At 41.9% G+C, this 17,885-nt stretch overlaps 3 protein-coding genes across 5 annotated transcripts; 1 reads left to right on the top strand and 2 right to left on the bottom strand.

Moving 5' to 3' along the window:
• Window positions 1–1,074: 1,074 nt before the first annotated feature.
• Window positions 1,075–2,738, bottom strand: LOC115052195 (acyl-CoA-binding protein-like). Its single transcript, XM_029516190.1, has 4 exons — window positions 2,632–2,738; window positions 2,261–2,378; window positions 1,673–1,735; window positions 1,075–1,510 (listed from the first exon to the last, which is right to left on the bottom strand). The coding sequence occupies exons 1-4, from the start codon at window positions 2,635–2,637 to the stop codon at window positions 1,437–1,439; spliced, it is 261 nt and encodes an 86-aa protein (XP_029372050.1). The 5' UTR covers window positions 2,638–2,738; the 3' UTR covers window positions 1,075–1,436.
• LOC115052183 (metalloreductase STEAP3) lies at window positions 2,635–9,296 on the bottom strand. 3 transcript variants are annotated; one of them, XM_029516177.1, is made up of 7 exons: window positions 9,065–9,249; window positions 8,240–8,482; window positions 7,612–7,878; window positions 6,985–7,512; window positions 6,275–6,439; window positions 4,353–4,683; window positions 2,635–2,741 (listed from the first exon to the last, which is right to left on the bottom strand). In XM_029516177.1, the coding sequence occupies exons 2-6, from the start codon at window positions 8,465–8,467 to the stop codon at window positions 4,396–4,398; spliced, it is 1,476 nt and encodes a 491-aa protein (XP_029372037.1). In that variant the 5' UTR covers window positions 8,468–8,482; window positions 9,065–9,249; the 3' UTR covers window positions 2,635–2,741; window positions 4,353–4,395. The 3 variants fall into 3 exon arrangements, with proteins under 3 accessions (XP_029372037.1, XP_029372028.1, XP_029372018.1); XM_029516168.1 differs by lacking the exons at window positions 2,635–2,741; window positions 9,065–9,249 and adding an exon at window positions 9,257–9,296 and having other exon boundaries at window positions 3,321–4,683; XM_029516158.1 differs by lacking the exon at window positions 2,635–2,741 and having other exon boundaries at window positions 3,321–4,683.
• A 3,823-nt stretch (window positions 9,297–13,119) lies between these two features.
• LOC115054904 (complement C1q-like protein 2) lies at window positions 13,120–15,932 on the top strand. The gene is made up of 2 exons (XM_029520271.1): window positions 13,120–13,915; window positions 14,572–15,932. The coding sequence occupies exons 1-2, from the start codon at window positions 13,337–13,339 to the stop codon at window positions 14,749–14,751; spliced, it is 759 nt and encodes a 252-aa protein (XP_029376131.1). The 5' UTR covers window positions 13,120–13,336; the 3' UTR covers window positions 14,752–15,932.
• The last annotated feature ends 1,953 nt before the right edge of the window (window positions 15,933–17,885 follow it).

Genomic DNA, 17,885 nt, shown 5'->3' with positions numbered 1-17,885 from the left:
TGGTCTGGCATGTTGGATTTAGATATTCTTGAAGAGACTGAGATGGGAGTTTGTGGCCGACAGTCCAAAATATTTGAGCACATTATGCACAATCACAGCTGGACAAACAATTCATTTATTTACTTCATGATTAATGAGAGACATTAATTTTTCCTTCACCAGGCGACTCATCAAATCCACATTTTTTCTGGTGGCTTTGTTTGGTCTGCATTACACCCTGTTTGTTTTCTTACCTGTTGAAGTCAGCAGCATGGTGTTTAAGATATGGACCTTTGCAGAGTTGGCTCTTTCATCCACACAGGTAGATATATGTATACATTAGAGAGCCTGATTATCCAGCTAACTCCGCTAAAAGTTACTGCACTCACTGACGTCTCTCTCTTCGCACCTTGAAGGGTTTCGTGGTTGCTGTCCTTTACTGTTTTATGAACGGAGAGGTAAGCCCTGAAGACAGAACCTGTGGTTTCTGAATGTAAACTGGGTTTTGACGAAGCTGTGAATCTTTGCCTGGCTCTTCCAGGTGCAGCAAGAGATTCAGAGGAGATGGAGCAGGTGGAGGCTCACCCAGCACCTGCCCACCCGGCGCAGGCAGCACCACGGCTCCATCAGCCACAGCGGGTCTCCTCACACACAGGTCTCCCTCCTTCCTTGCCCTGCAGGCGGCCCGAGCCACAGTGGACTCCCCATCGATACTGTGGAGATATGATTACAGTTAAGACTTGCTTTCATTTCTTTCACTCCTCATCAATACATGATGGAGCCTGTCTTAGTGCAGACTGTCAGTAAATACTTACAGTACAGGAAAAAACATTTTATAACGTCATATTTCAAGTCACAATGTGGAGGCCCAAAACCTACACAAATATTTCAAAATGAATGTGGTAATGATTAGTTATTTTATATATATGTGGCACTTATCAAAATCAGACACTACAAAACTTCACATAGATGAAATAATTAAATTTAGAGCTGGTTTTTCAGAGAAGAGAAACACTGACTTGCTTTCTTACCGTGGATCAGATGAATGTTGGACATTTTGGCATTGCAGGTTGTGGAATTGAAGACAGAAAAAGGTCTGAGACCCGAAGGACAAATCTTTATTTGTGACAGCTGAGACTGTGTTAATGACAGTGAATCATCTCTGTGTACCTTAACGGATAGTCTGACAGAAAGTAGCTGTTTCCCTCTGCTTTTATTTCTTATGCTAATGTAGGCAGATGGCCTGCAGGCTCTCAAATAAAGATATATAAATATGTTTTGGCAGGAAACTAAAAAGGTCTATTTGTGTTTCCATTGTCACTGCATGGTTCTTTAGCATTTTAACCAATAATGTTGTACATGGTGTGAATTGGGATCAAGAATCAGTTTGGTGTCCAAAATATATCAGATCTTAGACTGAACATACAACAGCATATGCAAAAAAAAAAACAACAACTCTAGATTCCATATTTTGACTTTAGCTTCTCAACCAATTCAACATAGGCAGCCATGGCTTCATCTTTGGAAAGTCCTGTCGGTTTAGAAACAAACATACAAACCGGTTGGTTTTAACAGGAAAAACATGTACAAAATGATGTCACAACTGAGGTTATGGTTTTCTGTAACGTACACTATTTTGTAATTATGTTTAAAATGTGATAATGTTTTTTCCCTTCATGTCTATAAAACAAACCTTTCTTTGCATCCCATGCGTCCCATTTGGTTTTTCCTGTGAAGTCAAACATCCCTGGACGTTCTGTGGAAGTAAAATCAACCACAGTGTAACAATTGTTACTATGCAACACATTCATCCTCTCATTAAATGTTGCACTGTTGAATTTTCAATTCCCTGCAAATCCATTTCTGAAGTTGAGTCTGCAATACCACAGTATAAAAATTCTCCACTGAACCCCTGAGCCATATGATTTAACTGCTGAAATGGAACCATTACTTATTCATAATTTTAATTCATAAAATTATTTTAAACATGCACATAATTATTAAATGTTTGTACCTTACAGTGTTTAATAGACTTTCTGCCAGAAAACTGATCCTGGATCAAATTTGGTTAAAAAAAAAAAGAACATGAGATTTTCTGTGCTTTGAACACATACATCAACTAATCAGTTTTGGAATCATTGAAAAAAACGACACTGGACTTGTCAGACCACATTCTAGTCTTGACTCCACCCATCTGGGCGTCTCCTGTGCAAACACTCATTTTAACTGTTTCCTGATGGATTCTACAGCATTAAAAACCTGTTACATGAAAGAAACTTACCTATGTTAACATCACCAACTGTGGCTTGTTTATACAGACCATAAAGTCCAACCATTTCTTCATTGCTTGGCTTCTGTTTCAGTACTTTCACCTCCTCTGCTGCTTTGTTAAAGGAGTCCTGGTGAAAAGTGAGAAAAGGTATTGAAATCACTGTGAAACAGCTCCAAGTTACTTCTCCATCAAAATTATGAAATGCACTGTGAATGTGCTCAGTAATAAGCAGCAAGTTTAAACTTGCTGATTACGAGTTCTGCTCTGTCACAAGTTTGAGATAGTAGCTTTGAATTTGGGTTGGTCAACTTCCTCAAGAGATCACTCAACATTTCTGTAATTCTTTTATGCAATATAGTAGAAAAGGAGGTCATACTTACAGTCATGGCTGCAGTGAGAAACACCTTTCTGCTGCTGAATGTACTTCCCAGCTGTGGCTCAGGGCTTGTCCAACTTGTCTTGCAAATATGTGACTGATCTGCGTTGCATGCTGCTGAGGAAAATAAAACCGGATGTAGGCTTTGCCAGATTGCCAACAGTTGCTCAAGACACGTGACCATGAATTCCAGCCTTTTATATATATATATATGTATGTATATATATATATATATATATATTTATTTTTATTTATTATTTATTTTTTTATTTTTTTTCTGGTTTTGAATATTAAGGTTTTTCCATGACTTCATCATACTTCTACCTTTAGTTAACATGCCAGGTTTCTTGTTACAATTGCAGGCTTGTAAAATATTATATATATATATATATATATATATATATATAAATAAAATATAGTAATAATATATAAAATAAAAATATTTTTGGTAAAAATTGAAGCTACTTTCATGCAGTACACTGATGTCTCATCACTCCTCCTGCACATTCTGAATGAGAAAATGTTTTCAATTTAGAGAAGGGGATAAAATGTTATCTTGCCACCACAAGATGGCATCACCAATTTATCTGATATGATCGGCTCATGACTGCTGACCACAACTGTCAGGCAGAGAGCTAGTTTAGCTTTTACTTGCCTTTACAGTGATGTCAAGAAATATATATGTAGAGTAGTGAAGAAAATAGCTGTAGAAAAGGGATTTTATTCTACATTCTAGAAATTTCCATTTGAAGAAACAAGCATTTGTACATTTATGGCAACGTACACTTGAATTTCACTCAACTACTGTAATATTTTCATTTTGAGACGGAAAACACATTCGTCATGTAAAATAATCATCTTTGGCAAAAAGAAATGTGAAGAAAACTCAAACTACCATAAAACAATCTTAAACTACAAAGAAAGGCAGCCAACTGCTTCATCACCTGAGCATATATTATTAACTGTATGACAATAACGTACGTAACGAAGGATGTCTGGTATGGACTTCAGCAGCACTTCTCAATTCTTCCATGAGTGATTTGACATTAGGCATTTAAAGCTTTGCTCCTATATTTTACATGCCATGTTTTAATGTATTATGACCATTTCTTTGCCATACATTTCGCAATATCTATTTCCATTTCTATCACATGATATTTGGGTGGCAGGTGGTGAAAATTTATCTGAAGAAATTCAATGTTGAAGTGGAAATTCTTCACGAATTTCCTCCTTTAGGTTATTTAAGGGTAACTAAATGTAACGTAACGTACTTCATGAAGCCCAAATAAAAATCAATCATACATGCCCAACAGTTTATCAGCATATTCAAAATGTTTAGCATACGCCAAAGGAAGAAAAATACTGTTCAGTAATAAGTTCAAGGAGCCTTATCCAAAGACTCAGTTAAAGGCAAATGTCAGTTGCACTGCTTCTCAACTGCCAGCTTCACTGGACTTATACCAGTGACTGTTTTGTATCTTTAAATATGAAATGTTTTCTTTTAGCTCTAGGTTAGAGTTACCAACTGAATGTCAAAGTAATAAATAAGTACTATATATTCTTATTTGGGAGCATAGTGCAAAAGGTTGACCATCGTCCAGGTCAAATATACCTCTAAGGAGCTACTAGTTTATAACAACAATAAAAAAATCAATCACTGAAGTCTCTCCACAGACCAGAGAGCAGACTTCAATACATTTTATCCTCTGTGTGAGTGCTGTTGACCTTTCTGTCTGGCTCTTCATACACACATCCAGCGAAGTGTTTTTCACACGTTGCTGACATCCTCCAGTCCGTTGTGGAGGTCGCTGCGCGGCAGGCAGAAGCGTATGTGCCGATTCCTTTCCCAGCCGCGGCGGATTTGCCTGAGCTGCCTGGCCATGCAGGGCAGGAAGAGAGCCAGGCGAGCCAGCAGGACCATAATCGGAAGGATGATGACCAGTACAAAGGTGGGGGGCAGGCAGTCTTGGTACTGGGTTGGATTGAAGGCACGGTCCCAGCCAAATAAGAGTGTGTGCAGGGTGGCCATGGCCAAGGCGCAATATCCCACTGTGGACTGGAGGAGGTGATAGAAGTTGTTTCAAGGGTTGTATTTGAAAATGACAACAATGCTCTATTACATTCAGTCTGTGCTCCAAATATATGAATGGAAATTAACAAGGATTTTGAAATGGCTCGGCTTCAGTTCCAGTGCAAACTGAAGAAACAAGCTCATCTACCACCCATGAACTCAATGAACCCCACCAGTGTACATCTGTGTGTGTGTGTGTGTGTGTACACAATGTACATACAGGGTGCAAGAAGCACAACATTTTCCATGGCCAACTCAGGTAAGGGGTGCAGGTGTGTAAAATAAATAAAATAAATAAATAAAATCCATGTTCAACCTTGACTGAATGGATCTCAATTCTTTTTTTTTTTTTCTTTGCAACTCTCCACTTTGAGGATAATGGTGAGAATTTCAATAGCAGAAATGGCCACGCAGTTAGACTTGGAACTACATGGCTAAAAACTCCCCTGAATATATTTTATCTTAACATCCTGTATTTTTTAATATCTAATAGAATTGAACTATTTTACTTCCATGTCCATCCACTGATAAAGACTCCGGATTACATTGTCATTTGATTCAAATTTTGCCATACTCTGTGTGTTCCAGTGTGTGTCCGATCTCTTCAGCAGTCTCAGTCATGACTGGGGATGATGTTCTGTCTTCAGGGGCTGAGGCTGAACCTCAGTGTGTAATTGCTATATCATGACTCTGAGTGAAGCTCAAACACACACAAGCGTACATACTTATTTTTGCACTCCTTCCCTTATCAACAATCAGGGACAGGGAGTAAACAGCACTCGCCAACACACTGTCCTGCAGCCATGGGCAGCAAAGGGAGATGTGCTGAGCAGAAAGACGGCTTTCATCACCCAGGCTGTCAGGACATGACTAATCTGACGGCCACCGGATTATAGAAAGATTAAACACGAAAAATAACAGATCAGACGGACATCCAGTCCTGGAAAAAGGGGCGCCAAGATAGGGGTAGTCAAGGAGGAGAAGAGAGAAGGGGAGACGGGAGGGGAGGGGAGTGACAACACTCCTGATGGCTCAGCTACAGTCCAACACCAAATCTGGGCTAGCTGCAGGAGGACAAACACTTGGAGTCACACTGTTTGGATGCGTGTTACTGCAGGACTATGTGAGCATGTAGTATGGGAGACATGGCCTCCAGCTGTCACACATCAGCCTGACACCTGTCTGCGTTTCAACTCTGTTGTTTACCCTGTCCTGCCTGTGGGAGGGCAGCTTGGTGGCATAGTGGTTAGCACTATGGCCCCACAGCAAGAAAGTTGTGGGTTAGGTTCCCAGGTCTGGGGCATTTCTGTGCAGTTTGCATGTTCTCCCGTGCTTGCGTGGGCTTCCTCCATCATGTTTAGGTTAACTGGTGACTCAGTGTGAGTGGTTGTTGGTCTTTGTCTGCTTCTATGTGTTGGCCCTGCGATGGACTGCCTCCATTAGCCCCCCCACCCCGGAAACAGATAAACAGTAGAAGATAAATGAATGAATGAAAGCCTGCGGTCATAATGAGAGACCTTTTTCCTTTTAGAAGCATAAATGAACATGCAGCCTCTGTGTGTGTGACTGTGCGGACCTGTATGAAGCTGAACTCCCTCCAGTTGAGGTTGTTGGCCACGGAGGGCAGAGAGGTGACAGCCAGCAGAGAGAGCATCCCGAGGGCCATGATCCCCACGGAGAGGTACAGCTCCATCCTCCACACCTGCTCTTCATCCCACTGGTTCTCCACCTTGTCAAGCACCTGGAAATCATTTTCATGGATTTAGCTCCAGTAATTCTGTTTCGCTTTTGATTAAGTGCAACAATCAAGTTTACGATGCTGTGCCAAAAGATCTTTGGCTGATACACAAACACACAGATGGATGAATGACAACGGATGTTGAAATACATCTTCACTGTTCAAATTGTTTACTATCAAGAAGAAAAAGCCAGAAATCTGTTCAACTGCAACTCCCTCACTCGACTAATTTGGTACAACCCAACTTACTATGTATAAATTATCTACAATAATTATACATATTAATATGTCATAAATTATCTCTTATAACTACATAAAATGACTTCATTTTTTAACATGATTAACATAAAAGTGAGTGAATGAAAGTATGGAATAGCTTTTTCTGAGAGGGAGGAGGAGGAGGAGAAAACCAATTACTTTTGAGAGTGTCAGACTAAATTAGTTAGTCTGTCAACAGAATTTGAAAAAAAAAAATAAAAAAAAAATAAAAAATAAATAAATCTAAAATCAATTTTCAGTATTGTGGAGAAATTCAGGATTCCTCTCACCTGTTTATAAGCGGCATTGAGGAGTTTGTAGCGAGCAGATTTCCTCAGGGGAAGACATAGGCTGTAGACAGCATGCAGGGCTGCACACAAGAAGCTACACAACCCCAACTGCTTCCTCCTGCTGAGCCAGAGGTCCAGCCAGTTGGGAAAACGATTGTACTTGGTGCCCCACCAAAGCTGGAGGAAAGCGGCCAACAAACCAGGAACGTAGACCAGTGCCAACATCACCAAGGCCACGCAGGGAAGTGTGACATTGATTGTCTCAATGGGCATTTTATAAAAATCATTCTTCTTCTCTTTGATGAAGGGCAGCAGGATATCACGGACGAAGTTGTACAGGTAGAAAAATAAGAACAGGGAGAGAGTGCAGATGATGGGAATGCGCCACGAGGGCAATAGATAGAGTGGGAGGTTTTCGATCTCCAGAGAAGAAGAGAGGGCGCCCATATCGACTGGTATAAAGCCCATTCTGCGACACAGATGCATCACTAAGCTCTTTGCATGCTGACTGTCACTGCAGAGGAAAACCTGAGGAGGAAAGAGGTCACAAGCTTTTACCCCAACACATTTAAAAACACAACTGGACCTCCCTAAATCAAACTATCACGATCTTCTGAGGCTTCATACCTGCCTGCTTCCATCCCGAGGGCCCATCTGGAGCGTCCAGGCTGATATAGTGTTAAACCCTTTGACTATATAACTTTCTGGGAACAGATCTGCCAACTGTTGAGCATTCGAAGGCCCACTTTGGTTGATTTGCAAAGAATTGCTGACATCCACCAGCGTCTTCCCAGACAGCGCTGGCTTTAATTCCACCAGTGTGGAGTGGTGTTCTGGGAAAACAGCTACGAAGACCAGGTCTGCCTGACTAGCTGCCTCTATCTGGGATGTCACCTGGAAGAAAATGAAATATAAAGGTCAGGCCATGATGGGCATTAATGGGCAACAACAATTCATTGGATGTTGGAAAACACACAAAATGTTGGAGGAAATTATTTTAAATGCTGAAATTAACAGGTACTTACACAGATAATACACAAGATGGCACTTTAAAAATGATGGATTGAATGGATTAGACTTTTCCCACTTCAAATTGAATGAAGATTATATATACATGCATTCAGGATAGTGACAACAGTTATTATCCTGACTGGAGAAAGCCCGAGTAAAAATATAAATATCAGGAGGAGTGAAACAAAAACACCAATTACATGGTGAGTACCAGTGTGTGCGTTTGTATGTGCGTGCACATCACCTCAGCCTCTTCGGGGAACAGAGCAACAGAGCGTGAGGGGCTTCGGCTTCCCACCACCACTTGGTAGCCAGAGGCCACCAGCCTCCTGGCTAGGGAGCGGGAGAGGTCGCCTGTACCCAGGATGCCAATCAGAGGAGCCCCGGGCTCAGACGCAGAGGCCTCAAGATGTCTGGAGCCCCCTCTTTCGCCTCGGTCTTGCATTAAAGGCCTGGACATCTCATCAGTCATGATGCACTGAAAAAGCTGCAGAGAAAAGAATCCTGGCTTTAATTCGTATTTACTTACATGCATGCAAACCCTACAGCCTTTAAAGAGGCACAGAAAATAAAGCCAAACGCTAATAATAACAACTAAAAATAGATGGCAGAGGTTAAAGGAAGAGATATTTTGGTATTTGTCTGATCCTGTTAAGAACACAGAACAAGGATTGCTATTATCTCTCAGTCTCAACTGACATGTCCCAGATATTTTACTGTCAATTATCAAAGCAATGACTGTCCGTTAATAGCTCAATGGCACAACTGTGTTTCTAACCTTACACAAACAGACACTGAAGATATGCACAACACAAACCAATGATCCAATATTAACTAATCCGCGTTAACAAGCGGTCTTTTCTTTACTAAAATGCAAGATCTCTATAAAAGCAGTATTTCTAATGTCACAGATTAATTACGATTACAACACGGAACCTTCACCCATCAGAAACTAACTTCAGTTGCCTTTTATCACCTATTAAAACTGTCCGACAGCAGGTTAAACGTTAAATTTACAGAAATTCACATGAGCACTCTGTTCAGATATAGAAGAGCGAATTCAAACCACCTTGTTTGTTGTCCTTGGCCCAACTCGTGGAAACTTAACATCGAAATAAAGTTATGAATAATGTTCACACACGGGACAATAACATCAAACTAAGAGCTAAACCTCGATGAAGTGAGCTCCGTTGTTGAGAAATGTGGCTTCTGTTTGCAGCTACGGCGCAATTTCGGACTTTTTCACAGCTAATTCACTCACCGCGCTTCGCCTCCTGCAGAAACCTCGGACGGTTCTTCCTGATAAGATGACGCTCTGGGCCAGGCCACGCCCCGCCGTCGCACCCAGACCACGCCCCCGCCTGTTCAGAGTAGATAAAGCGAAAACAACGTGAGAGCAAATATAACATATATTGCATGCTGCACTTCAAACTGGGCTGTGATTACAGCAGGAAGAAAAATAACATCAAGATCAGAGCAGGGAGGAGAAAAGATAAAGGGAAGTGCGGAAGAATTCACTGCAGAAACCTTAATATTAAATAAATAGTAAATTTAAGTTGAAGTTATTCAAAGTCACTGTGCTGCTTTGTGTGAAGCTTTTCCTGACTAAAAGGGGCAAAAGCAATTGAAGCTTGATGATATTTTTAGTTTTTACTTTAGAAAAACTAGACGTTTCAGCATTTCTGCATGAGCTGAACAAAACTGTCTGGTATGCCAAGAGTGAAACATGCTCATGGTCAGAAACTCAATTTGTTATACGGTCAAAAGCTATCTGTTTCATAGAGAGCGGACCTCATGCTGTGAAATGTTCAGTTAGATATTGATAAGTTTCCGCCCTCAGGATTAACTTTTATTATGGCTCCATCATCAGGACAGTAAATACAATTTTTACTAGCATTAGCATGCCAAGATAAGATGGGAGACAGCATTTTTATTGTAAAGATGATGACATAAGCTTGTCGCTCACAGTATAAGCTCACAGTGCTGCCAGCGTGGCTGCAGACTACTGAGTCTATGTTTTCATGATAACAATAGTGTTAGTTGCATCTCCCCCAGCTAATGGCGATGTGAGTAGATTTTTTAATTGTAGATTCCCCTCTTTCCCCTGCTACTGTAGATCTGGTGTGTATGATAGGCTGGCCTTGGGATTCGAATGAAAAAGCAAAAGCGAAATCGTGTTAAAAAGATGTCTGACTGCAGGTTACACACTGTCAACATGACTTCATCATGTCTGCCTTTGCCACTTGCAAAAGGTTGAACCCCCACCGGCTCACAGTGCAGCATCAGTGTCAGCACACGCAAGCAAAGACACACACCAAATGCATGCTCTCCTAGCCTCTCTCAGACATGTTTGTTTACAATGCAGGAAGTCACAGACCTTAACATACATATCTGATTTTAAGAGTCTTCATCCAAAGATTTTGACTTGAAGTGTCAGCCCATTAATCTTAAAAGGAAACACAGGGGACAGATTTCAGATTCTGACTCTGCTTCTTAAAATGCAGTGGCGATCTGACTATAGTCTGACTGTTTTTACATTCACCCTCCAAATAAGAAACCTCAAATGAATCAAAGTTTCACCAGTATGCAACAAGTCAAGTAAATGAAGACACAGTATGTTTAATCAGTATTTACTGTGTAAATGGGTTGGATGTGAAACACTGTGGCAGTAAAGGCAAGGTCACAAAAGATTAGCCTGAAGCGGACAGGTACAGCGATGTTTACAAGTGACAGCACTTCAATGTCAAAATGTTGCATAGAAGAAGACATTTGTTTCTCCACTTTCAAGGGCAGAGATGTCTTCAGTGCCCTTCATCAGGGATTAGGGTCACAAATTGAGACAGGAGCTGATGCTGCATGTTTTCATTGCTGCCCCATTACGGTTTCCACAGATTTAATGTGATACAATGTGATCTAGGAATAGAATCGCAGCGATTCAAGTGTTTTCTCTGCTGACTTTACAGCTCATGTTTTTGTTTTTGTAATTAGAGGGGTTTCATCACTTCTTGTGGTAGCCATGACAGTTCAACACAATACAAATAAAAAGAAGGCTATAAATATGAGACAAAAACAAAAGTAAAACAATGCTGAGTGTACAGGAAATACCAGCAATAACATCCATGCAAACTAAAAGAAGCATCATCAAAATCTATATTTCAATTTAAACCCATTTAAAACCGAATTTCCAGAGAACCAGCAAAAAAAAAAAAAAAAAAAAAAAAAAAAGAATATTTATGTTTTATTCTCCAGTGGTGGTATTGTGGCACTAAACTAATGGACAGAAGTTTCCAGGTTCACCTGGTCACATACAGTAAAGCCTGAGCAGCAGCCAGCAACAGTCTGATTCATTTTTCTCGGCATATGTTTTTTTTCCTATTACACAGCAGTGCACCAACGTGTAGCCTCATTAGGAGCACGGCAGCCCTGCAGGCAGGATAATCCCAGAAGCTCCAGTGCATAATGTGGACAGTCTGTCGTGCGTGGCTCAGCATCGCCAAAAGGTACAGTTCACTGTACTAATCACGAGTAAAGGTCATTTCTGCAGTCATGTAGCAAAGTGTGGAGCGTAATATGCTTGGGTTGCCTTTCTGTGTGCTTGTTTTTAGAGGAGCATTTTGCTTTGCTTACTGCCTCATCCATTTCAGATGGTGGTGGATGAAGAGTCAAAAACATGGCAAGATGTTTCCGGCTCTGCCAAGGCTGTGGGATCCTCAGATTCTAACCTCAATTTCTTTCTGACCCAGCTCTCGTGACTTCTCATGCTCGCTCTCACCTTCAGACATGAGCAGCCCAGCCGGAGCCATGTTCTTGGGGTTAAAGCTGAGCTGAGCACAAACTGAAATTACTAACTGAAAGATGGGGGGGGGGGGCTTCTGAAGGGCTGCAGCTAAGCCTTGTGTCCGCTCTCTGAAGATTTCTCCACGTTGCCTTGAGCTCTAAAGCCTCCGCTGTGGATGTGGTGCCTGTGCTCCAATTCCAGGTGCTTAACTTCCACCCAACCGTTTTCAACTATTTTAGGTTCTGTGAGAGAATTTTTGAGCTTGAGGACAAAATCAATAGACGCTTATATTTTCAATGAGCACTGGCTCTCTCTATTGAGTGTCTCATAAGCCTGAATTCCTCGAAAATAACCAATGACAGATATTAATAACAGCCTAATGCAGCTGATGGTTACAACAAGTGCACGGTGCCCCAACTGGAAGAGGCTAAGGAGGCGTTTAAGACAGATCTGTATTCAGTCGAGTAATGATTGCTTGCACACAGCAAGAATTTTAATTGGCTGGAGAATCTAAATTCAAGGCCAGTGGCTCTCCACCGCATGAAACAAGACATCAAATATGTCCCTGCAGCTGGGGAGCTTGGGGCTGGAGGTGTCGACAGCCATCAGACATTTCTGGTCAATTTCCTGCATACATTATGTGCTCCCACCCCCCTGTCTCCTGCTCTCTCTCCCCCATCGGGCTGTTTGTGTGTAGTGACCAAGGCACTGGCTCACTTAATGTCACTGTGGTGATCCTGCTCTCAGCCATTAGGGCTTGACTTTGAAAAGACCCCTCACGGTCTCAGTCAAAGATAATTTTTTAGCTCTGACTTAAATCCAGATGTATTAGCATTGGAGCATTGTGATTGAAAAATTGACAGCTCTGTTCCCAAAACGCAAATGAATGAATGAACACATTTTGGACAACCATCATGTTCCTGCCCTTTTGAATAAATATTGTGTAGATCTCAACTTTATATGCCGACTGATGCTCTTCCCATCAAGTCAGTCAAAATAAAATCGACTACATAATGGTGACATTTTAAAAATAAAACCCTTTTTGATAAAGATACTGCAAATCTGCTTATTAGGTCTGAGACAGAAGGGGAAGCCAATTATATTTGAAACAGATCTGCATTTAAATGCACTTTGCAGTATTAGTCTATGCTGATGCTGACATAGCAGAGTCGTTATTATTGATGCAGAGATGCAGGAGGAGAAAACTGCTTTAAAAGTCCTTTTAATGCATTTTTAATTTGTAGTCCAAACAACCCCTCTTCCGGTCCAGACTTTGCTTACTTTGACATCTGGCCGCAGCTGTTTGCGCGCTCTCATCCATCCAGCCCAGACGCGCCCCCGCCGCCGTCACAGCCGCTGCCCAAGGGGCTCAGAGACTCCGCCAGCACATCTGGACTGAGGGATGCGCTTCATCAACTTTAGCTATTTGTTTTCAGCGTCTTGAAGCTCCTGCCCTCGGTCACGATTCCCACCCAGAGCGGCTCCCCGGATTTCCCCTCATCTGTCGGTCCTCGGCCCGTTCAGAGGAAGTGGTCGGTGGTCTTTCTGGTGACCGCCGTCGCGATGGTCCTGCTGGCTCTGGCCGTTGCTGTCCCGTTACTCCTGCTCCGGACCTCCGAGACCTCTGCCCGGTACTACGAGATGATGGGCACCTGTCGGATGGTGTGCGACCCCTACATTCCCAAACCGGGAGACGCCACCGCCATGGAGGTGATCCAGAACGTCAACGGTGTCGCTCCGCAGCCGCCGATGGCGCAGGGGAGCCGCGGGGAGCCGGGGCGACCCGGTAAACCGGGACCAAGAGGCCCACCGGGAGAACCTGGACCCCCGGGTCCGAGGGGGCCACCGGGAGTTCGCGGCTACAGCAAACACGCCGGGGGGGATGAGAACAGAGAAACGGACGGCGGGAACTCCACGAGCAGCACTTTCAGGACCGCTTTCTACGTCGGTCTGAAGAATCCGCATGAGGGATATGAGGTGTTAAGGTTTGACGACGTGATTACAAACTTGGGGAACCACTACGACCCGAGCACCGGGAAATTCACCTGCCATGTGTCCGGGATCTATTTCTTCACCTACCACGTGCTGATGCGGGGGGGAGACGGGACCAGCATGTGGGCCGACCTGTGCAAAAACGGACAGGTGCGTGATACCACAGTTTAACATCAGGAGCCGCGTGTCTCATCTGATTTTTTCACCACATTTTCACACTTTCACTTGCTTGTGAAGGCAAATTAAAAATATCCACATCGTATGATAGATAAGGCGATCAAACTCGAGTCAATATGCAAAATGCGCATTTTACGCACAAATTGCGCACAACATGGCCCAAGGCTCCATCCTTTACTCGCCATAATGCGAGTTACATAACTCCATATTCTTACTGTTGGTATCTTTAATGAATTCAGTGTAACGTCAGAGATACTTCTGGCCAAATGAAAGCCTGCCTATATGCTCTGTTTAGCAGTGGCGCTCATGCGTAAATCCAGTTTGAATGAATGTTTCCTCAGACATTTCTAGCTCCAGTTGGAGGAGGGGATCAGCACCGAGTCTTGCCTAATCATTGTCCATTGAAGATGCTGACAAGGAACGTTATTTGATTTCAATAACGCTGTTGTGTAATTTCCCCTTCAGTAGTTTAGAATTAGACATGTGCCTCTTTTGAACTGCACCACTGCTGGTGCTGCTTCACTTTGCCCCTCAGGTACACATGATCTTTGCAACTCAGTTTCTATTTCTGCTGCTTTCTCCTGTAAACTAGTGCTCACTGCAGGGAGTCATGTGCCGTATTTTTCCAGGTCCGGGCCAGTGCCATAGCTCAGGACGCAGACCAGAACTACGACTACGCCAGCAACAGTGCTGTGCTGCACTTGGACTCAGGAGATGAGGTCTATGTCAAACTGGATGGTGGCAAAGCTCATGGAGGCAACAACAACAAGTACAGCACCTTCTCCGGCTTTATCTTATACCCCGACTAAACACGCCGCAGCATGTCCATGGACAGAACCCACCACTGAACCTGTTTGCAGTAAAGTATACGGTCAAATATGTTTCTCTTCTTTTGAAAGGTGCCAACGCACAACTGTTTGTTCTCTTTAATTTGTGAGACATCTCTTTATTCATACTTAAGTTCAACTGGAGGTTGACGTCATTGGTGAAAATGTAATATCAGTAACATTTCTGTTTCTTTAAATCAAGGTGAAGATTTCCTGTTTGCCTTCAGACTCACAGGTCAATACAGTCCAGTGCGTAATATATTGAAGCAAACGCAATTAAATCAAGATCTCAGATGAATGTCAGATCAGCGGTTTCAGTGAGTATGAATGAGCCAGGAGCTTTTGGCCTTCAAGCTTGATTACACCAGCACTGAAAACTGACATTTTGCAGCAAAATGTATTCATTTCAACAGAATTGGCAAATTGGTGGACAGACACACAAGGTGAAGTTCACAGATTGAACAGCAAGCGCAATTCTGCTGAATTTCAGTCAACAAATTTGCATCCTTCACTAATCAACTATCTTTACAGTGGTGAGGAAGCTAGCAGGGTGTCTTTACTGTGGTGTACCATCCAGTTTTATTCATCCTCCTGGAGTATAAACTGCTGCATAATGTAAGAATGATTGGACATAATTCAGTGGTTCTTCTTCTACTGAATGAAGTGTGATTTGAGGCCATATTAGCTTTCAAGCGATCAGAACTTTTTGTTATAATGTGAATTAGCGTGGTGTGGAACACCAGACGGAGACATTGATGTTTAAAACTGCATATTATCCCTGATAGATAAGTAAAAAAGAAGCAGTTGAGACCAGCTAGTGCTAACATGTCTGCTGATTTACAAATTAGCCCTTATCGTTGTTATAGCTCATCCTCACCAAGCCCTCAGTGCCAAACGCTGTCTCTCATTGTGCCACTTTCTGATGTGACCTGAGCTTTCCTGTTCCCTCTTAAACACAGACATGTCTAAATGACGTGGAATTACTTGTCTGAAAAGCCCAGTCTCAATTTTATTTGTTATTTTACCTGAAGGAAACTGCAAATGGAGAGACATCTTTATCCCCCGTGACCGGTCTGTCACATACCTTATTGGAAAGTGCCAAATCTGACAGTCTAAATGCATTACCTTAGGTGAGACTGATAGATTGCTATAACAAACAGAGATGCGGTGCTTTCAGTAGTATTCAGTGTTCCACACAACAGCAAATGAAACTCATAAAAGGAAGTCTTCAATTATTTCTGAATCTGTTCTATTTTGTTCTCATATATGCCAATAAATATTGTTTGACAGAAAGCCTGTTTGTGTGAATATCTCTTGTACTGAAACTTGTAGACATGAGCAAGTTAATTCCAGATGCAGAGGCAGATGGAGCATTTGTAATTTGTATTTTTAATCTACATGTACTTGCAGCAAATCTGGACCTACGTATTTTGGGCCACACTTATCTGGAAAAGGATTTCCTGTCTGAATGTGTTGCGTTGTGTTGTAGCCTATAAACAGGTGCCTCCCTGAATGTCCTTTGCTCCACCGTAGCTTGAAGTCATTTTTAGTCAGTGCGCATTGGATGCTGCTCTCCAGTCAAACTGGGCAATTTTTTGTTTGTTTCGTTTTTTGTTTTTTTTTTAGTACTACCATAACTATTTTTTTTACATCACAGTCCTCACCTTTTATTGTTAAAAACATTACATTAATTAAAAAAAAAACACAAAACTGAAATAAATCTAGAATGAATTGAATTATAATCAGCTGTCATGCTGGAATTATGTATGTAATATGGATTGTATATTCAATCTCTCCTATAACTAGCATTTCTGCAGTTCATATGCTTTTTGTTGAAGCATGGTGAGCTTGCTGTGTAGTTAGCGTGGAGATGGTAAACTGTCTATTCTTTATGGTGACAAAACATAATAACGAAGGAGACGTCATCTGTGATATTCATAGATATTAAAGTGGGAGGAAGCCTGAAGCTGTCGGCTCCTGAGCTTCTCGTCTGATTGGCTTACACTGAGATTAGCAAATGCTTTACCAGCCTCAACTATTGCTGTAAGCTTTCATTAGGGATGATGGTTGTTTTGTGCATTTGGCTTTCTTTTTTCTTTCAATCCCCTCAGGGACACACAAAACATCTGTTTACACACCACTGCTGCCAATGGAATGGAAATCATGGAAACAAATATTAGTCTGTCTGCTTAGATAAACCTCTATTAAGGTGCTGGCTGATTTTTCTGTCCTCTACAAACTAACTTGGCCCTCCTCAGAAGGGACTGTGTTATTCAAAACAAAAACAGCTGTCAGCACAAATGTTTTTGTGCATTTATAGAGAAGCTATGCACTACTTCTTCATAAAAAAAACTGTGTTGTCATACCTCGACTATAACATGGCTGAAAGGAGCCACTTAGATAATCACTGTATCAATATCTGCAGGCATTGTCAGAGATAACAAGCAATGACCATTTCTACAGCAACAAATACACAAATGTCAGATGCAGGTTTCAGATCAGAACTGATACAATGGAAAAAAATGAGTTAAAAAAAAAAATGGGAAAAGGGTTTCTTGAAAACACATTTACCTTGTAAAGGGGGAAGAGGTCAATCTGTGCTCCGTCCAGCATACCAGCCCTGTTGCAGTTCAAAGAAATACCTGCAGACAATATATATATTAAAAAATTTTTAGAATCAGTCAGATTTTGTGTTTGCAGAATAAAATTAACCCCGAATATTTGTCCCGGTCCAAATTTTCTTCTGAAATGAACAATAGGTGCCTGTAATGTGACTTAATTGTTATTTTAAGTGAAATGAAAAACAGATAAAGCTGTGGATCTATGTGGACAACATTATTTTGGACAGTTAGAGCATAGAGAGGCCTCATTGACTGACTGCTGGAGATGATCATTGCTCCGGCTGGTATTGAAATGTGAACTGGGACGATGAGGTCACCAGTGGAGGCCGTTTAAAGTGTTTACAGATCTTTGTAAAGGCTCTCGGCCCCCACAAGAGACACATTTAGGATGAAAAGTGGAGCTGCTGACACCAACTGAGAAATCAGCAGCAGTATGTGTCAGTGGCTGCCAGACGGATGCTCACAGACACGCACACACACACATGTAAGAACACG

The sequence above is a fragment of the Echeneis naucrates genome, chromosome 2 (genome assembly GCF_900963305.1).
Source record: "Echeneis naucrates chromosome 2, fEcheNa1.1, whole genome shotgun sequence".
NCBI lineage: Eukaryota > Metazoa > Chordata > Actinopteri > Carangiformes > Echeneidae > Echeneis > Echeneis naucrates.
This window is presented reverse-complemented; position numbering and strand designations above follow the sequence as displayed.

What these genes read in the sequence shown, in the direction of transcription:
- LOC115052183 (XM_029516168.1), bottom strand. Translation starts at nt 8,467, where the DNA reads ATGACTGATGAGATGTCCAGGCCTTTAATGCAAGACCGAGGCGAAAGA. An exon ending in TGTTCCCCGAAGAGGCTGAG is followed by an intron (nt 7,879 to 8,239) that starts GTGATGTGCACG and finishes ATTTTCTTCCAG; the next exon opens with GTGACATCCCAGATAGAGGC. An exon ending in GGGAGTTCAGCTTCATACAG is followed by an intron (nt 4,684 to 6,274) that starts GTCCGCACAGTC and finishes CACCTCCTCCAG; the next exon opens with TCCACAGTGGGATATTGCGC.
- LOC115052195 (XM_029516190.1), bottom strand. An exon ending in AGTTGGTGATGTTAACATAG is followed by an intron (nt 1,736 to 2,260) that starts GTAAGTTTCTTT and finishes TTACTTCCACAG; the next exon opens with AACGTCCAGGGATGTTTGAC. An exon ending in CGCATGGGATGCAAAGAAAG is followed by an intron (nt 1,511 to 1,672) that starts GTTTGTTTTATA and finishes CTAAACCGACAG; the next exon opens with GACTTTCCAAAGATGAAGCC.
- LOC115054904 (XM_029520271.1), top strand. Translation starts at nt 13,337, where the DNA reads ATGGTCCTGCTGGCTCTGGCCGTTGCTGTCCCGTTACTCCTGCTCCGG. An exon ending in ACCTGTGCAAAAACGGACAG is followed by an intron (nt 13,916 to 14,571) that starts GTGCGTGATACC and finishes GTATTTTTCCAG; the next exon opens with GTCCGGGCCAGTGCCATAGC.